Source organism: Schistocerca serialis, chromosome 1 (assembly GCF_023864345.2).
Source record: "Schistocerca serialis cubense isolate TAMUIC-IGC-003099 chromosome 1, iqSchSeri2.2, whole genome shotgun sequence".
Classification (NCBI taxonomy): domain Eukaryota; kingdom Metazoa; phylum Arthropoda; class Insecta; order Orthoptera; family Acrididae; genus Schistocerca; species Schistocerca serialis.
The window spans coordinates 848,700,598-848,723,914 of record NC_064638.1 but is presented as its reverse complement, the minus strand read 5'-3'; the positions used below and the strand labels follow the sequence as shown (position 1 = coordinate 848,723,914).

The window sequence follows — 23,317 nt, the reverse complement described above, 5'->3', positions numbered from 1 at the left end:
CGGTACCTTTGCCTTTCGCGGGCAAGTGCTCTACCAACTGAGCTACCCAAGCACGACTCACGCCCCGTCCTCACAGCTTTACTTCTGTCAATACCTCGTCTCCTACCTTCCAAACTTTGCAGAAGCTCTCCTACGAATCTTGCAGAACTAGCACTGCTGAAAGAACGGATATTGCGGAGACATGGCTTAGTCACAGCCTGGGGGACGTTTCCAGATTGAGATTTTCACTCTGCAGCGGAGTGTGCGCTGATATGAAACTTCCTAGAGCACTTGCCCGCGAATGGCAAAGGTCCCGAGTTCGAGTCTCGGTCCGGCACACAGTTTTAATCTGCCAGGAAGTTACATATCAGCGCAAACTCCGATGCAGAGTGAAAATCTCATTCTGGAATGCCTAATTTCACCGGACTTTCCTAACGGATACGTTGGTCGTACGTCATACGTTGATTTCTGCGGCACTCAAGACTGTCACTCCTGGTTGTCGGTCCTTATGGCGGGCGACCACAGTTCGAAGCGGGACTCATCACTGAAGACAATTCTACTCCATTCAATGAGATTCCAGGCCGACGCTGCTAAAACGAATGACTTAGAAGTAGATACGCTCGGTGTTCCGAAGTAACTTAAGTCACGTAATAATGGCAAGTATTCCGGTCCAGATTACATACCAGTTTGGTTTCTTTCGGAGTAAGCTGATGTAACACCTCCGTATTTAACAATCATATACAACCGCACGCTAGACGAGAAATCCGTGCCTTTGGAATGGAAAGATATAAAGGTCATGCTAGTACAAAAGAAAGGAAACAAAAGTAATCCACTGGCTTATAAACCAACATCAGTGTTTTTTAACAGTGTGAAATACATGGAAGACAACGATCTGTTGACACGTACTCAGCACAGGTTCAGAAAATATCGCTATTGTGGAACACAATTGGCTCTTTATTCGCACGAAGTAACGAGTGCTGTCGACAGGGGACTTAAAGTTGTTTCCACATTCCATAGAATTCCGGAAGATTTTTAATACTGTTGCTAACAAGCGGCTTTTTTGTTAGCAATGACAAGTCTACTCAAACGCAGCTGCCCTCGGTCGTTAAGCCGGCCGTGGTGGCCGAGCGATTCTAGACGCTACAGTCTGGAGCCGCGCGACTGCTACGGTCGCAGGTTCGAATCGTGCCTCGGGCATGGATGTGTGTGATATCCTTAGGTTAGTTAGGTTTAAGTAGTTCTAAGTTCTAGGGGACTGATGACCTCAGAAGTTAAGTCCCATACTGCTCAGAGCCATTTGAACCATTTTTTTGAGCCCTCGGTCGTTGATTGAAGGCCGTCGGCCAGAGCGTTGTACGTGGTGAGAGGTAATTCCTGAAATTTGGTATTCCTGGCACAGTCTTGACACTGTGGATCTCGAAATACTGAATTCCCTAACGATTTCCGAAGTGGAATGGTCCATGCGTCTAGTGCCAGCTAGACATTCCGCATTCAAAGCCTTTTAATTCCCGTCGTGGGGCAACAATCAGGTCGGAAACTTTTTCGGGCAATGACCCGAGAGCTTATGAAAGCACTGACAATGCTCTGCCAGTTCACATCTTTTGAACGCGAGACTGCCGCCGTCTGTATACGTGTACATGGCTGTGCATCGATTTGTGTCACCTCAGTGTCATTCTCAATGGAGAGAAGTCTTCTGAAGTAAGAGTGATTTCAGGTGTGCCGCAGGGGAGTGTCGTAGGACCGTCGCTATTCACAATATACATAAATGACCTTGTGGATGACATCGGAAGTTCACTGAGGCTTTTTGCAGATGATGTTGTGGTGTATCGAGAGGTTGTAACAATGGAAAATTGTACTGAAATGCAGGAGGATCTGCAGCGAACTGACGCATGGTGCAGGGAATGGCAATTTAATCTCAATGTAGACAAGTGTGATGTGCTGCGAATACATAGAAAGATAGGTTATCATTTAGCTACAAAATAGCAGGCCAGCAACTGGAAGCAGTTAATTCCATAAATTATCTGGGAGTACACATTAAGAGTGATTTAAAATGGGATGATCATATAAAGTTGATCGTCGGTAAAGCAGATGCCAGACTGAGATTCATTGGAAGAATCCTAAGGAAATGCAATCCGAAAACAAAGGAAGTAGGTTAAGGTACGCATGTTCGCCCACTGCTTGAATACTGCTCAGCAGTGTGGGATCCGTACCAGATATGGTTGATAGAAGAGATAGAGAAGATCCAACGGAGAGCAGCGCGCTTCGTCACAGGATCATTTAGTAATCGCGAAACCGTTACGGAGATGATAGATAAACTCCAGTGGAAGATTCTGCAGGAGAGACGCTCAGTAGCTCGGTACGGGCTTTTGGTGAAGTTTCGAGAACATACCTTCACCGAAGAGCCAAGCAGTATATTGCTCCCTCCTACGTATATCTCGCGGAGAGACCATGAGGATAAAATCAGAGAGATTAGAGCCCACACAGAAGCATACCGACAATCCTTCTTTCCACGAACAATACGAGACTGGAATAGAAGGGAGAACCGATAGAGGTACTCAAGGTACCCTCCGCCACACACCGTCAGGTGGCTTGCGGAGTATGGATGTAGATGTAGAGTGTAAACGTAGCGGCTGTCGGCTGGCGCGTCCTGGATGTTCCCTTCCGTTTGTGGGGGTTGCGCGGTGACGGCAGTGCGGCATTGTTTCCGGGAGGCGTCAGCAGCTGTGGCGCTGGTGAGGCGGTCGGCGGGCGGCGGGCGGCGGCTGGCGGCGGTATATAGGTGGGGGCGGGGTGCGGCGTGCTGGCAGCCCGCTCTCGCGCTCAGACATGTGGCGGCTCCTGCTGGCGGCGGCGGTGGCTGCGACGGCGGCGGCGGCCGCGCGGGAGATACTCGTCTGGCGCGACGAGTTCGACACGCTGGACCCCGCCGTCTGGGACCACCTGGTGACCGGCTCGCGCGGCTACAACAGCGAGTTCCAGTACTACCGCAACAGCCGCCAGAACAGGTGCGACCCGGCGCCGCGCCGCGCCCGCCTTGTAGCGTAGCGGTACGAGCACTGGTTGCTGGCTTAAGGTGTACGAATGTCACCACATATTCAGTTTCTGTGTCAGTTTCACGAGGTCCTTACTTAACTAAATCATCGCTGCGGAAAAAAAAACCTTAGACTGTTGCTAATCCGGCCATTACGTGCACATATGGGTGACATATTAGCAGAAGAGCTGCTAATCAGGCCATTTCTTGCACATATGGGTGACATATTAGCAGAAGAGCCGGATTATTGAGAGTGTCTTACATTTAGTGTAAACACATAAGGATTAACTCTCGAGCGGGCGAGCCTACGTATAAAGTGTGCCAGTCGCAAGTTGTCTTGTTCCGTTCCGTTGTTGTTTTACGATTCTGAGCCCATACCTATTCCTTCATTATCGCTCCAGCTAACACAGTGATAAGCTGTTCTCATGCAAGAAAATGACGCAGATTACGAGCTAGCAGCAGAATCCTATAAATAGGCACTTGTCTACGAGAGAATTAATAATCGAATAAGCGAATGTCTGGGATCTGACGCAAATGCACTGTTTTCTCTTTCTTTATTGTGGTTTCATTCCCCTGCCCCATATGGGCAGGGGAGGGCTGTCAGCGGCACAATTCGCCGCTCTTTAGCCGACTGACATGACAACTTAAAATAAGAATAAAATGTTACATACATAAGGCGAAAAAAAGGGGAACTGAAAACAGAATAATGGGAGAAAATGGAGGTAAAAATAGACTGACATGGAGACGTTCATGGAGGACAGTTAAAAAAGTCACCAGAAAGTTAAAAAACACAGTTGGCGATTCTTAAAACACAGAGAAGACACTGAATGGACATGCACAGGTTATGTACTGGTTAATGCTTAGGCTGGGTCATTACTGTGGGGTCATACTTGTACGCGGGAACAGAGTGATGTAATGACATTTTATTTTGTTATTAAACAGTCCTTTAGTTCATTTAGTGTACATTTATTCTATCGTTGTTGAATGAAACTAAGATTAAACTGTCATTTTGCACATACCTGTTTACCTTGGTAACATAAGGACAGCTGTTCTTTACATGTGTTCGAAGTATGCCGAGTGCCCTCTCGCGTTACGAAAAACAGCGCGTCAGCTCGAGGGTTAATTCTATAGATAAATTCAGTTTCACAGAAGACTTAGTCCTTGAGTTTGTACATAAACAGTATCAACAGTCACTATAAAACACGTCCCAAATTTTTAACTGTCGCAATGATGATAAGCGGCAGCTGTGTGCTTTATCGCACAACGGCTTTACACTCATTGCAACGGTACGTCATGTTTCTAATTGTTGCATAAAGTGCTCAAGGAAGATGTCTGTAGCTTCAGCATCAGCAGCGTGAGGTACCTTCGTTTTTTCTCCTCCTATGTCCTCTTCTTCATCACTTTTGTTATAACTTTCCTGCACGCTCTTGATTATCTCTTCGTCTATTAAAATTGGCCATAAATAGTTGCTCGTCCAACATTGTACTCAGCACCTACCAATTTCTGCGAAGAACCTCAGTTGAACTTATGCCTAATTTCGAGTTTCTGCTTGAGGTCTAGTATAATGTATTTCCTTTTAGAAGCCGTGATACTGAATCGTAAAGAGAGCCACAATTTCAATTACGTATAGCACTTACTAACATTGTAATTAACTAAAAACATCGTCGCACACGAGAATTCACTATTGTACGCGTCATTTCCGCTAGAGCGACTAGAGGTTGGATGTGAACCGGATTACTGAGAGGCCTGACTACTGACGGCCGGATTAGAAAGAGTTTAGTGCGTTTACTTAGCAGGTAAGAGTGTTATTATTTCGATTGCCGTCAGGCTTGCTGGTCTGATAAGCTGAGTTCGCTAAAGCGAAGTGGCCACCGGTTCAGCGCACTGAGCTGGAATTTCGTTTTGAACCATCAGCGAATTTCAGTTACCATGCCGATTATTTTCGCAATATTCTAGTCTTTATTTAAGGGTCCTTTTTCCTTAGGAATTAAACTACCAGTTTCCATGTTTGCTTGGACAATATATATATTGTGAAGATTCCGCTTTGAATAAAGCATAATTGGTTGTTTTTCTTTCTTCACCCCTACATCTTTCGGTGATGTTGCAGCACCATATCTTTATTTTATCTAACAGAACATATTTGAAGTTCACGTTCGTGTCCGTCTTCTGGAGTGCAACTGATATTTCAATACAGTTCAGCATCTACAATTGTATTTCGTAAGCAGTGGAACAGTCCTAACTGCGGATACATTTGCGAGAATTCTGACATTGTGGATATTGCAACATCAAGAAGAAAACTGCTGATGACGAACTGCACCGAAGTACTAGCTGTACTGCAGAATACAGGCAACGATACAAGTCACGAAATGTGCTATTAAGTAAAATGAATAGAAACTCGCTGATGGTGGTGAAGCATCACTGCAACATGTACGAGTAAATGGTGAAAACTAGAAAAAGTATTTTGCTTAAGGTAGAATCTCCAGAAAATATTTATTATTCTGTTCTTTTCTTTGGTAGTGCGTGACACAGCGTAGTGCACAAAGTACTGAAGCAGCGAGTGGAAACAAGGCAAAATCCTGCGAGAAACCACAGATAACATCAGGTCTGCTATGGTCAGTACTCTGACGATGTTGAAAACAAAGAAAACAAAAGTTTTCTTTAATTATTCCTGTATCCAATGAAAACTATTACCAGACAGCCTAAGAAAGGTGTTCCGGCCACTTTTCAGTGCTGTAATCGCATATTTATATAAATTATCTCTGCATTTTAGAGCCCGGAATCTACAACTGATGGTTGATATACTGTCCGGTATGATAATGACGAAGCAGCAACAGTCACTACTTCCTGCTGAATTTGACTCTTCTTGGAGACGTGATCACAAAACTCATGCATGTTCCACGTCAAGCTTGTGGGGTGTATGCATCACTTTTTACTGAAAGTCTAATCCAAAAATAAAAAATTACTTTTTTGACATCACCTCTTATTGAAAACTTATTTTTGCTGGAAAGTTGTTTGGATGGTTGTTTTTCGGGGAACAGGACAATTAGGGAAACTGGAACTCTTACTACATGATATCTGATTACACGTCGCAAGTTAACATTGTCTGCTGGACCAGGATTCAAACCTGAATCTTTGAATTTCTCTGCCAGTGATACACCAGTTAGGCATTTTTTCGAGAAAAGCTGGTGGATTCAGTGACCATTTGAAGATTCGAGTTGTGAGTGAGTCGCAGTGGAATGGTGCAATTAGTGGTGCAGTATATGGAAAAGGCGGAATCCAGGTTCTCTCTTCCTATACAATCAATGCAACATTGTGTTCGCCAGAGAGGAAAAGACTGCAGGTAAAGACATTTATTTGAACCTCGCAAAACGACGTATCGATTTGATCAAAAGCACAGACATCTCGTAACATAAGCTGGCTTTGATCAGTAACCATAAAACTAATTGGGCTTTAAATCATCAGTTCTCCAGTTTTGTGTTAGTTTTCTTATCTGATATTTTATAGACGACTCATTACGTTTAGGTGATTAGTCACCGGTATTGTCGTGTGTCCGTTAGTTTTTTAAGTACATTTTTTTGAGGGAACGGGATGTGCAGGCAGAGTTTCTTAGACACAGTAAATGAATTTTATCCGCTTTATCTGCTTACGAAATAGCCGAAGTGAAACTGTTACCAGAGCTTAGGAACGCGAGTGCTGTTTATCCTGTGGAGCAGACGACAGTTCTACGTCTCATGTAGCTTCAGAAATGTGATAATTCATCCATCAGCGTAATTTTCTGCGGGGACACTCCATCTAATCATGTTCTCTCTCATCATTTGATGGTCACAATAATTTCTCTATCAATTCCCCGCGTTTGATTACACATTAATTTTGATAGAAGCCTACAGAAAAACTCTGCTTAGATACATGCACAGTCTGAAAAAAAGGCCAGGGCTGCTCACGTTTGTCATGCCATATTACTGATCTACTGTTTTTCGACCTCATAATGCGTCGTTATGGTGTAACATGTTTAAGTAAAAAAAAGCAATTGAATTGCAATGCCGACGAGTAATTTACTACAGGCATCAGGCTTGTGGCCCTCCACCGGAAGTTAAAAGAACAGCATAGCTTCACGAAAAGTGGCACACAAAAATATTTGGAACAGCCGAAGGAACGAACGCTGGAGCGTGTGCAATCTATACTTTCTCATCACCTAGAAAGAAAGCATTGATTACACAAAAGAGAGCAATAAGAATAATATGTGGTGTTCACACGGTGTCATCTTGTGAAGAAGTTAGGCCTTCTAATGGTCCTTCACATTTGAAAAGAACAGTAATGCCCATACTTACACCACTAGAAGAAAAATGACCTTTATTACCTATTAATAAAACTGTCAGTGGCTCAAAAAAAAAGTTCAATACGCATCAACAAAAATTTTTGATCATTTGCCGAAGAACATAAAATGGCTGTCAGGTAACAAAGCAAGATTTAAGTGTGACCTAAAATTATTTCTTCTGGACACATTCTACAGTTCCGTAGGGGAATTTTTAATGAAAAACTGGTAGCCTGTGTAGTTGCACGAGTAGGACTGAAAAATAATATGTTCATAAATGTTAAACTAATCTTGCATACAGGCCCTGTAAACTTATTCTTGCCACAACATTTCGATAAAAAAAAAAAACGGTCAGATGATGTATGGAACGTGTAACTAACTGTCGTTTCCTTTGAGTCACTTCTCGCTCTCGTCTTTTGGCAGAACGCAAAACCACCACTGTAGTAAACGGTTCGTCCACTACCACTTCGTGGACTGATTTTTATGAAACCTGTCACAGCTTAACGACTCAGTTCCAGGTAGCAAAACAGTTCCATCCTAATACGTCCACAGAAAATACAGGTAGTTCCTTTTCCATCATGCCTTGTGTATACACTACGTCTGTATTGCGCCTAAAGCTATGCCACACGTCTAGTTTAGGCGCTTTGTGGGTCATCGCGTTCTAACCCTTTGAGGCGCGTGAATGCTGGGAGCTGTGCGCGCGGTAGCACGTAGGAGTGTGACAGCCGCAGCTGATCAACAGGTTCCCGATGTCGGTGTGTGCGCTCTTGTAGATCTGCGGCCAAGGCTGGCTGCGAGCAGAGTACAAGGTCGGCCGCAGCGATCAGCTGATGAGGCAGAAACGTCTCTTCTGCGCTCCGCACGGAAGGACAGGCCAAGCACAAAGCAATTGACAGCACTACCTTCATGAGCATTAGCTCTTTCAGCGCTCTCATACGTTTCTTTCGTAGTTCGTTTTCGCCACGGCATGGAACGTTGAAATCGATGGAATAGTGCGACTATAGCTTAATTATAGCACACAGTAAACAGTTTCTTCGAATACTGGAGACTTCTAGCGCAATGTTATTACGTTATTTATCAAACTCAAAAACAAAAGACTAATCCCTTTCCGTGTACCATAAGAGAGGCATATGCGATATAGGATAATAGAAAGCAACAAAATAAAATCAAATGGCATTGTCAATATCATTAAAAGCCTTCTGAGTGTACTATCATGTCATCCTACAAAATTCTCAAATTCATGAAATTTTATAATATCTAACGTTTCAGCCGTGTAGCTGCGATCTTCCCCAGGAAATGTATACCATGTCAACACAGTAAAATACCCGAAATTTCAGCCGTGTTGCTGCGGTCTTCCTCAGTGCGTAGATAAAATTTCAAAATATTAAAATTTTCCGATCTTTCGGACGATTTGCAGGGCCCATCCTCAAGGCGTAGATAAAATGCTAAAATACTAACGTTTTCAACGTTTCGGCCGTGTTTTTGCAGCCTTCATAAGGGCACAGACAAAGCTCTAAAACAATAAAAATATATTATGTTTCGGACATATTGCAGTAAAGTTTCTCAGGACGGAGATAAAACTCTAAAATTGTGAAATATCCTACCTTTCGACTGTGTTGCAGTGCTTTTCCTCCCGATATATTGGAAGCCTAAATACTTTTAACAACAGAAATTATGTTTAGTAAGAGTACCGACATCCTATGTTCTGTTTTTACACAGGAACATTGATGAATATTTCTTTGTTGAAAGATTCCTCACAGTAGAAAAGAAAAAAAAAAGGAATGGACGCTTGATGAGAGTCGGGTTTTACAACCTTCATATATCTTCATCCACATTGATACTCTGAAGTTTATATCCAAGTGCCTGGCAGAGTTTTCACAGGCCCACGTTCAGACACTTTCTCGACCGTTCCACCCTTGAATAGCATATGGGATAAACGAACGTCTAAATCTTTCCGACCGATCTCTGATTTATCCTATTTTACTACGATTGTCATTTCTCCCTATGTGTCTATAGGTGGGAGTCAACAAAATTTGTATTTCACTTTCGGAAGAGATTGTTAGTGACTGAAATTTTGTGAAAAGATCCCGCTGCAACGAAAAACGCCTTTGTCTTAATGACTGCCACTCCAGATCGCGTATCATATCCGCGACACTCTCTTATATTACAGGAAAATACAAAACGAGCTGCCCTTCTTGAACTTCTTCGATGCCCTCCGTCAGTACCACCTGCTGCGGATCACATACCGCACTGTAATACTCAGAAGAGGACGGACAAGCGTAGTACAAGCAGTCACTTTTGTAGTTCTATTGCATCTTCTAAGTGTTCTTCCAATAAAACTCAGTATTTGGTTCGCCTTAACCACAAAATTATCTACTTTATGGCTCCAGTTTAAGTTGTAAGTAATTGTCATCCCTAGCCATTTGATCGAATCTTCATCTTTAAATTTGTATCATTTATCGTGTAAGCAAAATTTACCGGATAATTTTAAGTGCTCATATGGAGGAGCTCATACTTTTTATTGTTCAGGATCAGTTGCCACTTTTCGCACCATGCATATCTTGTCTAAATTATTTCGTAATTTTTATTGAACTTCTGATCGCTTTACTAGACGGAAAACCACAGCTTCGACTGGAAACACTCTAAGAGGTCTATGCACATTGTCTTTCAAATCGCTTATATAGGAGGGCTGAATGAAGTAATGCCTCCACCTTCATAACTCTTCAACAGTTAGCAGCCTTGCTATGCGGCAGGTACTGGCTTGTTCCGTAGCCTCTTCTCTACAGCTCCAGTTGGCGGGAAGTCATAGTATTGAACGGTTGTGTTACAGTGTTTAGTATGGAACCCTGCGCAGACGGTCTGCCAATGCGATTTAAGCAACATGCAGCCATTGAATTCTTGACAGCAGAAGGTGTCACCCCAAAGGAGATTCATCAGAGAATGAAAGCAGTTTATGGTGATTGTGTTGATGTGAGTACTTTGCGAAGTCTGGCGAGTAAGTTTAAAGATGTTGAGGCGGGAACATCTGACCTGCGTGGCAAACAAAGAGTGGGACGTTCTGTGACAGCAACCACCGAGTTTCACAAGCAAAATGTTGACAGGTCGATTCAGGACGATCGTCGTGTGTGTGTGAAATCTTTACTGCTAAGGTCATCAGTCCCTAAGCTTACACACTACTTAACCTAAACTATCCTATGGACAAACACACACACACACACGCCCATGCCCGAGGGAGAACTCGAACCTCCGCCGGGATCAGCCGCACAGTCCATGATTGCAGCGCCTGAGACCGCTCGGCTAATCCCGCGCGGCGCGATCGTCGTATCAGTCAGAGAGAAATTGCAAGCACAATCGGCATTTGGCATTATTGCTTTGCTTGGCTATCGGAAGATCAGTGCACGATGGGTTCCCCGGATGCTGACTCTTGAAATGAGAGCGCACAGACTTGATATCTGCCAAGAACTCCTCCAGCGTTACGAGAATGAAGGTGACGCCTTTCTCCATTCAGTTTTGACAGGAGACGAGACGTGGGTACACTATTACGACACGGAGACGAAACGTCAGTCTCTGGAATAGCGACACAAAGACTCGCCCCAGAAAAAAAAATTCAAGACGCAGCCCTCAGCTGGAAAAATCATGGCCACAGTGTTCTGGGACGTGATTTACGCAGCGTGGAGTCATTGAATCCTTGGCAGCAGAAGGAGTCACCCCATGTTATCCATGTTGATAACATGGGGTGTTATCCATGTTGATTTCCTGAATCATGGAACAACAATAAATTCAGAGCGTTTCATCGCAACGCTGCGAACTCTGAAAGGACAACTAACAAGGGCCCGAAACGAAAAGGGAAATTTTTCTCGCAGTATGACAATGCCAAACCACACATTCCACGTGCCACCACAACAGAACTTCAGAGACGGAATCTCACCACCGTACGGCATCCTTCATACAGTCGATTTAGCACCGTCTGACTTCCATCTGTTCCCGATGATGAAAGACCATATGCTGGGACATCATTACGCTTCTGATGAAGACGTTGAGAGAACTGTTAAAGTGTGGTTGCGGAAACAGAGTGTCGACTTCTTTCGTGACGGCTTCAGAGAACTTGTTCATCGTTAGCAGAAATGTATCAAGTTGATTGGTTGGTTGTTTGGGGAAGGAGACCAGACAGCGTGGTCATCGGTCTCATCGAATTAGGGAAGGATGGGGAAGGAAGTCGGCCGTGCCCTTTCAGAGGAACCATCCCGGCATTTGCCTGGAGTGATTTAGGGAAATCACGGAAAACCTAAATCAGGATGGCCGGACGCGGGATTGAACCGTCGTCCTCCCGAATGCGAGTCCAGTGTCTAACCACTGCGTGTATCAAGTTGGATGGTGATTATGTGGAAAAGTGAAAATTGTTAATTAAAGATCACATTCTAAGGATTATTTCTGCGTTTGATTTATTAAAATATTCCCATCCAAACCCAATTAACGAAGGTGGAGGCAATACTTTTCTACAACCCTCGTAGATTCCCCACATTGCCCCCAACGCTTATTAGTAAATACTTATGAGTGACTTTAACATATTTTCTTCTACAATACATTTTTCTCTGCAGTGCGTCCGCGACGTTCCGGAGGGCGCGTTCTCTCCTTCCATCTTTTTCAGTAAGGCTGCAGATTGACGCAGTAAGAAACACGATAACAGTTTACTGCACCGACAATCCGCGAAAACCCTCATTGTCTGTTATGTCATCACGTAAGTTTTATCTATAGCAAGCCAGCTAAGTTCTTGAATTATAAGGGATTGTTAATTTCTTTTGCTTCTGTTATTTTAAGTATATTAAGCTGCTCCTTTTATGGTGGTCAGCCTCACTGACAGCTACCTGTTTGCATTTCCATTACAACCACAATGCTGTGACTTGTATTCACGGGTCTTCACAGGACATACACAGAACTGGCAAAAAGTAATGGCATAGTGATATACACATATACAGATGGCACTAGTATAACATACACAAAATATAAAAGAGCAGTGCACTGCCTGGGCTGTAATTTGTACTCAAGAGATTCGTGTGAATAGGTTATGGAGGTGATTGTGGCCGTACGACCGGAATTAAAAATCTTTGAACCAGAACAGTAGTTGGAGCTAAACTCATGGGACATTTGTTCCAAGGAAAGCCTTTCGCTCTACAGTTTAGTTAGGTACTAAAGTTGGTGATAATGTGGTGGAGGAGGGAGGTGGTATCAAACGGCAGGAGTGGGAGGGAGTACTAGCTAATGTCTGTTTACAGTCAGGGTTAACGGTCTAAGAAATGTTGGGAATCACTGATCTAACTGATAACAGTCGATCCCAAAATGTCATGTAACATTAAGAGCTCCTTAAAGAGTGTAGTTTTCCTGCTCAGTAACAAACAAATATAGTTACTGAGGCAGTAATATTTTATGACTGCATAATTTATAATTGACTTTGGTGAATTCGGCCGAGAGCTAAGTACAGTTGACCGCTTGCTTCAGGGGCAGAGGGACAGGCAGCACGGCCATTGCAGACCTAGAGGATGTGAGAGAAGTAATGTTCTGCTGTTTGTCTTCCGGTACTGTCAACACACGGGCGTGCACGGCCCGCACCGACCAGGTGCCCTGGTGTAAATTTTGACATGGAAGTAGCGTCTATTGGTGAATGTGTATTATAGAGATGGTTATCTTCAAACGCGGTACTTGATCGTGGTAAGGAGAATTAAATTAATTACGTCCGTTGTAATTCAATACAGTGATTAAAAGAAAAATGACATTCGACACTACTGTGTACTAGAAGTGCAGATTTGGTACTTCTAGTTCGTATTTTAATTGTCTTTTCAACTTTCAGCAGTCTCTTGGGCTTGTGATTATTCTTTAATTGCATTCACTGAAGAGAGGTTGTGACTAGTGATTGAAATTGAGCAGTCCCAGGTCGGTAGAGATGTCTTGTTATTTCAGAGTAAACCTGAAATATTGAATTAAAATTTCTGTTTTGCTCCTTATTAGCGCCTGATTTCTTTTTTCTTTTTTTTCTTTTTTGGAGGATCTAAATTTGGCCTTGGCATTACGTACAGGAAAAATTAAATTTTAAGACTGATCTGAAATTAACCTGAATGACGTGTAACTTTATTCCAGTATCAAAATTAAAATTTTACTCCAAACTGGCATAATTAGTGTACATTTTCACTTCCCTAGCATTCAGTAAGTCCAAGTGTAAGATGTCACGTTGTTGTGGTCTTCAATCCTGAGACTGGTTTGATGCAGCTCTCCATGCTACTCTATCCTGTGCAAGCTTCTTCATCTCCCAGTACCTACTGCAGCCTACATCCTTCTCAATCTGCTTAGTATATTCATCTCTTGGTCTCCCTCTACGATTTTTACCCTCCACGCTGCCCTCCAGTACTAAATTGGTGATCCCTCGATGTCTCAGAACATGTCCTACCAACCGATCCCTTCTTCTAGTCAAGTTGTGCCTCAAGCTCCTCTTCTCCCCAATTCTATTCAATACATCCTCATTAGTTATGTGATCTACCCATCTAATCTTCAGCATTCTTCTGTAACACCACATTTCGAAAGCTTCTATTCTCTTCTTGTCTAAACTATTTATCGTCCACGTTTCATTTCCATACATGGCTACACTCCATACAGATAGTTTCAGAAACGACTTCCTCACACTTAAATCTATACTCGATGTTAACAAATTTTTCTTCTTCAGAAACGCTTTCCTTAACATTGCCAGTCTACATTTTATATCCTCTCTACTTCGACCATCATCAGTTACTTTGCTCCCCAAATAGCAAAACTCCTTTACTACTTTTAGTGTGTCATTTTCTAATCTAATTCCCTCAGCATCACCCGACTTAATTCGACTACATTCCATTGTCCTCGTTTTGCTTTTGTTGATGTTCATCTTATACCCTCCTTTCAAGACACAATGTCACAATGAAGTTAAAATATTCTGGGTTGATAGGCCGCGTCATGTTTCTTCTAAAATGTTCGACGTTTCGACCCCTCCGCTGGGATCTTCCTCAGCATCTTTTGGTGTCCACTACTGCTAGAACACTGCTAGAACCCAGAAGATTTTGATTTCAGTGACAACGGCCACGAAAGCCTGCAGACTTACATATTACAGATGTTACAATGTCTGCTGTGGTGTGAAACTGCTGCTTTGCGTCCAGTATTGGACAAAAATGGAAAACAGTGGTACAAACTTACTTCGTTCGACTATAATGCATTTAAATGTAAGTGAAATTGCTGTCAGTAAAGAATGATTCATCCCCTCACTCAGACAACAAAAGAACACCTCGTCAGGCAATTACAGTACCACAACTCTGGGTTTTCTGAGGGTGGCAGCAATTTGCAAGAGAGAACAGACGACACGAATTCCGAATGATGCTGACTTAAGAAACACATCAGGGCAGAGGGTGGGGGGGGGGGGGAGGCTCCGTTGCCAATTTCCTGTGCCCTTACTATAGCTAATGTGCTGAGGACTCATAACATACTAATTTATATTGATTACCAGTTAATAATGAGATCGGTATCCATGCGGCCTGAGGTACCGCCGCACAACGTCCGTATACTGGCTCTTGAGCAGAGAAGTGTGACGACCGCTGGGCTGGACTCTAGACTCTAGAGGCTCCCCTGGAATTGCGGTGGCTGTGACGGCGCCTTGCTGGAGCTTGGGCGGCCGCAGGTCCGTGAACCACCTTGCGACTCCAAGGACGCCTTTAGTCTGCGCCGCGGCTGCAGCAGCAGCTGCTGCTGCTAGTACAAGCAGGAAGTTTCGTCTGCTGCACTTACGTCTTTTTTTTATGAAGCACGCAATCGCGTGAGTGTCACACAACACCCGAGCTGCAAATGCAAACAGGACAGCGTAAGATACGTGGCAAAACATAAGCAGAACACTGTAAAATGTAATTATCAGATGTAAGCTTTCGCTGCCGGAAAAGTCACAGTTAATAAGATGTTTCGGGCTATTATGCCGTAGTCGAATGGATTTCACATTTAAACCCAACGTTTCGTCCCCATAGGAAGAGGACATTTTCAAGGGGGATCATAGCTTCTTTCACATCGTGGCTCGCTACTGACTGCAGCAAAATTCCGTTTACGAGTGCTCCCGCACGGTGGGGTGACGTCACATGCTTTGAATACCCGAGCGTAATTGGCTGTTGTCGATTGCCGTCGCCCGTTTTTGCTATAGAAGACTGGTGGAAGACTGGTACACGTATTCTTCGTCACCGGGCTGCAAATGTCATTCAAATTTCACGTCCTCTCCGTTCCTTTTGAAACTCCTGGGTTGTTTTACAGTCTATGTGGCCTCTCTGTATAGCCTTTCATGGAATCCACCTGTGGCTGCCAGTACTTGGGTCCTATCAAAATGAATGTGGAGGTCTCCTGATTGCAAAGCATGTTCCGCAACATCTTATCTGTCAATCTTCCCCCTTCTACAATTGCCCTTGCGCTCTTTTAGTCGTTTTTGTACCCTTTATTTTTGTAGTACTGCTGTACATCTCCCCACAAATATACGGATTTCTATAAATATCTTTTTTTCCCAACGGTTTATGTGCATCCTTGGCCAATTTTAGGCGATCCTTTATCTTCCGAGTGGTTTCGTAGATTAAATCAATATAGCGTTTTCCCAAGATTTTTCCTATGCAATCAGTAATGTCCTTAATGAAATGCAGGAAAACTATCGATTTCACAGGCGATTGTGCGTCTCTGTGATTTTTGCGCGACTGTCTTAATGCCATCTATACCTTAGCGCATCAATAAGCATTCCTGAGGAATGCATTGGTGATACGTTCCAATGCCATGTCAGGCAGCTTTGGTTCGCTGATGTTCCTTGATCTATCCGCCAATGTGTTTGTCATGGGTCGTGGTTCGAATATTAGCATAGGTAATGGTGTGAGTGCGTTTGATAAACCGTGTGGCCTAAGCTACCATCTCCTTTTTTGGAAACTAGCACACCAAGAAAATTTAATCTTCCGCCTTCCTCGTCCTCCATGTTAAACTAAATCGTCTGAGCAATCCCTTGAGATGCTTGTGAAAACGACCTAGTTTCTCTCTACCACGCCTCCACAAAACAAACGTATCCTCCACGTACGGGAACCAAATATTAGGTTTTTGGTTGGCATTTCCCAGTGTCTGTTTCTGGAAGAAAAAAAAAGGATTAACAATCTCGTTTAGTTCAAGAACTTGCTAGGTTGTTATAGATAAAATTTACGTCATGACATAATAGACAAAGAGGGTCCTCGCGCCCGCGGCGTGTCAGTGCAATAAACTGTTGTGTTCCTTGCCGCGCCACTCTGCAGCGTATCCGCGAAGATGGAAAGAACGCGCCTTCCGAAGCTTCGCGGACACACTGCGGAGAAAAATTTATTGTAGAAGAAATATGTTAAAGCCACTCATACATATTCACTAATAAGCTTCGGGGGGCAGCGTGGTAAAATACATGAACGATTTGCGAGACAACCTGAAAAGCCCTTTTAGATTGTTTTCAGTCGGTGCTGTGGTTTACCGTCTAGTACAGTCATCATAAGACCGATAAAGATTATACCACTGATGAATTTCAGAGTGTAAAGTTCGCTCCTCGTGGTGTGTGGGCTGTTTTAAAACTTCCTAGGAGATTAAATCGGTTAGCCGGCCCGAGATTCGATCCCGGATTCCTAGTCCCGCAAAATATGCAGAACTTCTGGTAGTCAGGAAGGTGGGAGAGAGGTACTGTCAGAAGCGAAACTGTTAGGGTGGATCGTGACTCATGAGTCGGGAGCGGATAGCTCAGTCGTTAAGAACATTGCCCGCGAAAGGTGAGATTACGGGTTCGCGTCCCGATCCGGCACACAGTTTTAATCTACCCGGAAAATAGAGCTGAAACATACCAGCTATAGTTCAAACCGGTTTGTTTGAATGCTCTGCGACTAGTGTCAACCTCACAAAAGGCTATTGTCTAGCAGAGACATGTGGCTTGTGACCGCCTGTACTGGACCAGCTAAGAATGTTGGGCGCATAGCAAAGAATTTGAGGAGCGATAAACTAAGAAAATATGTTTTCGTTCAAACACGTTTATTGTGAGTCAAACATACATTAACTGCCTATTTTATCCATTTCGGTTAGAGAACACTGCAGCTGTTTTCGTAAATTGCATTGTAGGCAATACTGCAACCAGCCACGAGTTTTTTGAAACGATTTTGTTGTGGCATTACTAGTTTCAGGACTGAGCCCATCGTCAGATGACAGCGTTGACTTCTATGCAGGTTTTTCAATTGCCTCCTAAAATATAACAAAGATTTTGTGATTCAGTAGTTTCCAACTTCCTCATAAAATATAACAAAGTTTTTGTGATTACGTAGTTTTACTGTTACATGTGCGCCATGGATTGGACAGAGCATATATAAGCGTAAAACTATGTCATCACAAAACTAGTAATGTTACAATAAAACCATTAAAAAAACTTGTGACTGGTTGCAGTATTTCTTACAATGCAAGCCGGCCGGTGTGGCGGGGCGGTTCTAGGCGCTACAGTCTGGAACCGCGCAACCGCTACGGTCGCAGGTTCGAATCCTGCCTCGGGCATGGATGTATGTGATGTCCTTAGATTAGTTAGGTTTAAGTAGTTCTAAGTTCTAGGGGACTGATGACCTCAGAAGTTAAGTCCCATAGTGCTCAGAGCCATTTGAACCGTATTACAATGCAATATACTAATTAAACTGAAAACGTAGAAAGAACAACAGCATTGGAAAATGAAAATAATGTTAAAATTCGATTGAAAAAAACCTTAAATACATTCAACATAATGTGGCTTTGCAATTCAGTATTAAAGAATTCTAACCAGGTACTTCCAGCAATACTTTTCTCCTTTGGTCCCACTCAAACACAGTCTTGATGTGTCTAAGCTCTACATTTCATGCACTGAATTAGCCTATCTTTTCATCTTTCTAACACATCCAACAAATCAGGTGACTATGCCATTTATCGACACTACCTTGGCAGAGAAGTCATTCTTCTGGTCGTGTTTCCTTTATTCTACATACACAGCGACAAAGTCAGAACTGTACAGTCTGGAATCTTCCCCTTACGCCTTTCCCTTTAAGTGCCGGGGATATTTTCCGTGAATTTATGTGGGCTATAGACACTGTAGAACTCAGTTGTTGCCAAAGAGTGAGATAATTCCCAATAGCGGTAGACGTTCCGTTATATAACTGCCGCAGAAGTGTCTGCTGAAATCGCTGTTGCTCCTGGTTCTTCGTTAACTTTTGCAGGAAGCCTTCTTCTGGGTGCTAGGCTATATTCATTTCAATGCTTAAAACAACAGGAATGCGAAGAAAGCCACGCGAACGTTATAATTAAAAAATAGTTTACTTGAACTACAGTAGGAGTAGTATGATCTGTGGCTGTTTTAACGAAGGTTACAAAAACTCACACTTTTTCTGCTACAGTTGGTTTGGTAGCTTGGTAAAATTGAATAAATCTTTCACTCCACAACGGTACACGAACCCAGAAACAGTTATCCAAACTTCAGATTCCCTTAGGTTAAGTTTTGTCAGAACATCTGTCCTACTTTCCAAGCCTTGCGAAAGCTACCCTTCATACCTTTCTGTACTAGCACTGTTGGAAAAGATGTTGCGAACAAACAAACCTGGCGGTTGTTTCCAGAATGACGTGGCACACGGTATTTTATCCGCCATGAATTTCGCGTTACAGAGTGAAAAAATAATTGTGGAGACAACCTCCAGACTGTGGATTAGCCATTTTTCTCGGAATATCCTTTGTTCCTAGGAGTGCAAGTCCAACGAGGTATGCAGGAGACTTTCAGCGAAGTTTGGAAAATAGGCGAGAGCTGCTATCAGAAATGAAGTTGTGGGGGTGGGGGGCTCGACTCGTGCCTGGATAGCTCAGAAGACTGCCTGCGACACGGAATGTTCTCGGCTAGAGTCCCGATACAACAAATAGTTCAAAGTTTGTAAAGCTTGTTATCATTAAAAGACAGAACGAGGTAAATGATCTTCTTCAAGTGAAAATTAAGCATTTGTTTGTCTTATTAACAAGCAAGAAATGCAGTTTGGGTTATCGCCCGGATGGCTGTGCATGTTAAAGCGCAGCTTCTGGAACATGCAGATGCGCCTGCCCCGGATCAAATCCGTCTGGCGGATTAACGACGAGGGTCGGTGTGCCGGCTGGCCCGGATGTGGTTTTTCGGCGGTTTCTCACATCCCACTAGGTGAATACTGGGCTGATACACAAGTCCCGTCTCAGTTCCATTATTCGCAAACATTTGGAAAACTTTCGCTCACTTTCACACGAGTAACTCTACCCGCAGATTGTTGGGGTGCACATCTTCCGTCCCAGGGGTAAGAGGGTGGCGAGAGGAAGGGCCATCCGGCTATCCCTTAAATTAACCACACCAAATCCGTTAATAACCATGAAGACTCTGTGCGGACGGAGGCACAAGAACAAGAGCAAGAACAAGATCAAGAAGAAGAAGGACAACAGTAACAAATGCAGTTTAAGTACTTCTGCCACCACATTTTCTGTCAGTCGTCGTTACCAGTCGAGTCAATTCATTTGTGTCCAGCACCTCATTTCTGTCCTCCAACCTCAGTCCTCTGTGAGTGTGTGCATGGGGTGTGCTCGAACTGCTCCACGACAGGCGGGCGCCCGGCTTGGAGGTCAGTCACATATTATCGACACAGCGTGTACTTTGCGGAGGATAGCATCTCTCGCATACTCTCTGCCATATATACCAATTTTGTTTGACTCTATTAGTGTGAACAAGGCTATAGCAAAATGAAACTGCCCGTGAATAATTCATTCATGTTTGAAAATAATAGTTTTACTTTATTTGTACCGCGTGGTAATGTCGTTTGTCAATGTTGTTGTTGTTGTGGTCTTCAGTCCTGAGACTGGTTTGATGCAGCTCTCCATGCTACTCTATCCTGTACAAGCTTTTTCACCTCCCAGTACCTACTGCAACCTACATCCTTCTGAATCTGCTTAGTGTATTCATCTCTTGGTCTCCCTCTACGATTTTTACCCTCCACGCCGCCCTCCAATACTAAATTGGTGATCCCTTGATGCCTCAGAACATGTCCTACCAACCGATCCCTTCTTCTGGTCAAGTTGTGCCACAAACTTCTCTTCTCCCCAATCCTATTCAATACTTCCTCATTAGTTATGTGATCTACCCATCTAATCTTCAGCATTCTTCTGTAGCACCACATTTCGAAAGCTTCTATTCTCTTCTTGTCCAAACTATTTATCGTCCATGTTTCACTTCCATACATGGCTACACTCCATACGAATACTTTCAGAAATGACTTCCTGACACTTAAATCAATACTGGATGTTAACAAATTTCTCTTCTTCAGAAACGCTTTCCTTGCCATTGCCAGCCTACATTTTATATCCTCTCTACTTCGACCATCATCAGTTATTTTGCTCCCCACTACTTTAAGTGTCTCATTTCCTAATCTAATTCCCTCAGTATCACCTGACTTAATTAGACTACATTCCATTATCCTTGTTTTGCTTTTGTTGATGTTCATCTTATATCCTCCTTTCAAGACACTGTCCATTCCATTCAACTGCTCTTCCAAGTCCTTTGCTGTCTCTGACAGAATTACAATGTCATCGGCGAACCTCAAAGTTTTTATTTCTTCTCCATGGATTTTAATACCTACTCCGAATTTTTCTTTTGTTTCCTTTACTGCTTGCTCAATATACAGATTGAACAACATCGGGGAGAGGCTACAACCCTGTCTTACTCCCTTCCCAACCACTGCTTCCCTTTCATGTCCCTCGACTCTTATAACTGCCATCTGGTTTCTGTACAAATTGTAAATAGCCTTTCGCTCCCTGTATTTTACCCCTGCCACCTTTAGAATTTGAAAGAGAGTATTCTAGTCAACATTGTCAATAGCAAAATTAATACTCACTCTACCAAAAGAATTTTATAATTCAATTAGGAAAATTAAATTTATTATTACCCGATCTAAAACGAATGCGACTCAACAGCTAATTTTATTTGTTACAAAAAGAGTATTGAACAGATATTTGATAACCTGAGCACCAGACTTAAATAAGAGCTGGACGATTATAGATGTAGAATTAATCCTGAGGTAGGTGATACCTTTCAGTGTTTCTATATATTCTTTTTATAAGACCCCATCACAAAGTTTCCATTCGAAGGCCATATAGTACAGAATCGATATGCCAAACAGGCAAACTCTCCGTGAGCTTGTGGCAATCTTCTCACGAATGCACCAGGTTGAAGATACCCGCTTAGTAAAACAACTTGTCCTGCTGCATGAAGAAGTCCGTAACTGCCTGATGCACATTTTCGTCCTACGGGAATCGTCGTCGCTTAAAGGCTTTTTCCTAAGGAACCGAGGGCGTATTAGTAACCGGGGAGAGACCAGGACTATAGGAACGGTGCCTGAGTGTCTCCCGCTTACCTGTAACGGGTGAAGTTGGCCTCCCAGATCGACAGGCATCTTGAGTCGAACCGCCAGCAGCACGGAACTTGGCGCACGGATCTACAACGGTGGCTTTCGAAAGACATGCTGCCCCATAGGCATGCTTCATTCTCCGATGGATGTCTACCGGTGTTTGTCTTTGAGCAGCCCAGAAGAGAATAACAGCAATTTTTTCCTGCGTGGACGCCTTTGGTAGCATCGTATCTATTGTTCAAGTTTCCGCATTTGCTGCACGCATGCTGGAAAGGCACAAACGCCACACTGATCCTTTGCTTACATGTCGGTATCGTGCTAAGTTGCATATAGGCTTCAGCAACGGCCGTAAACGGAAACTTTTTGATGGCTCCTTATGAATTCGCATTAAATAACTGTTAACTACTTAAACCTAAATGTGCCGGCCGGAGTGGCCGAGCGGTTGTAGGCGCTTCAGTCTGGAACCGCGCGACCGCTACGGTCGCAGGTTCGAATCCTACCTCGGACATGGATGTGTGTGATGTCCTTAGGTTAGTTGGGTTTAAGTAGTTCTAAGTTCTAGGGGACTGATGACCACAGATTTTAATTCCCATAGTGCTCAGAGCCATTTGAACTATTTTAAACCTAAATGTAATATCTTTTCACCAAGACGAATAGTGACCAGGGGCTCGTCAAACAAAGACAACAAAATTTTAGTAGCTTTTTAAGTGATCACATGGACACAGAAATCAACATTTTTATGAATACAGAACTATGGCATATCGTTTTTGCTCTAGAAGGCCAGATCTGTGTGAGACAAAGTTCAGTCATGTAAATCTGTTTTTAAGTCTGACTATAAATAACAGAGTAAAAGTGCATTGAACTTGAGAAATTTTGTGCTGTTCTGGGAAGACCGTGCTTCTCACGAAGGAAAGCAGGGCCGCCACGGAAAGCGACAATCGATGTTTACGCCAATCTCGATGGAGATTAGGGAGTGGAGTAAACTTCTGGGTGGTGCACCATTCAAACGACAGCGACAGCGGCACAAGGATCCACAGATATACAATGTATTTTTTCCCTATAATGTATTGTCAGACCTAACAAAAAGTTATATCATTGACTTTGGTCTCACACACATCTGCTATTTCGTTGAAAAAATACGGTAGTGCCAATTTTGTTATAAGCTGGTGCTTGTATCTCGGTGGTCAGTGAAGGTGCAAAAATGCGTTGTTTACTATTTTTCTAGGTCAAAAGTGATTACAGATACCTTTAACGATTCAAACGATTTTCGATATGAAAAAGTTAGGAGCTTTATCCTGCTTATCTTGTGTCATTTCCGCTGGCAAAACATCACAATTCACGACGCTGAATATGTCTCGGGAGAATACATTGTTATAATGAAGAGAAATTGATGGCAACGCTATGATGCAATTTCTGTCACCAACATGGAACTGTTAAAAAGAGGACTAGTTTGACTGCTCGGTATCATAGAAAAGCCACGCAAATACGTGAAAGCGTCTTCGCGATACACGACAGAATCTCGGTACGTAAACGTTACGGAGGAGTCCAAGAAGG

At 43.2% G+C, this 23,317-nt stretch overlaps 1 protein-coding gene across 1 annotated transcript in view; it reads left to right on the top strand.

The window, feature by feature from the left end:
- Positions 1-2,800: 2,800 nt before the first annotated feature.
- Positions 2,801-23,317, top strand: part of LOC126485106 (beta-1,3-glucan-binding protein-like) — a 295,917-nt gene continuing 275,400 nt past the window's right edge. The window contains exon 1 of the mRNA XM_050108735.1: positions 2,801-2,984. Coding sequence (XP_049964692.1) covers positions 2,806-2,984 — 179 coding nt within the window. The 5' untranslated portion in view covers positions 2,801-2,805. The remainder of the gene's footprint in view (positions 2,985-23,317) is intronic.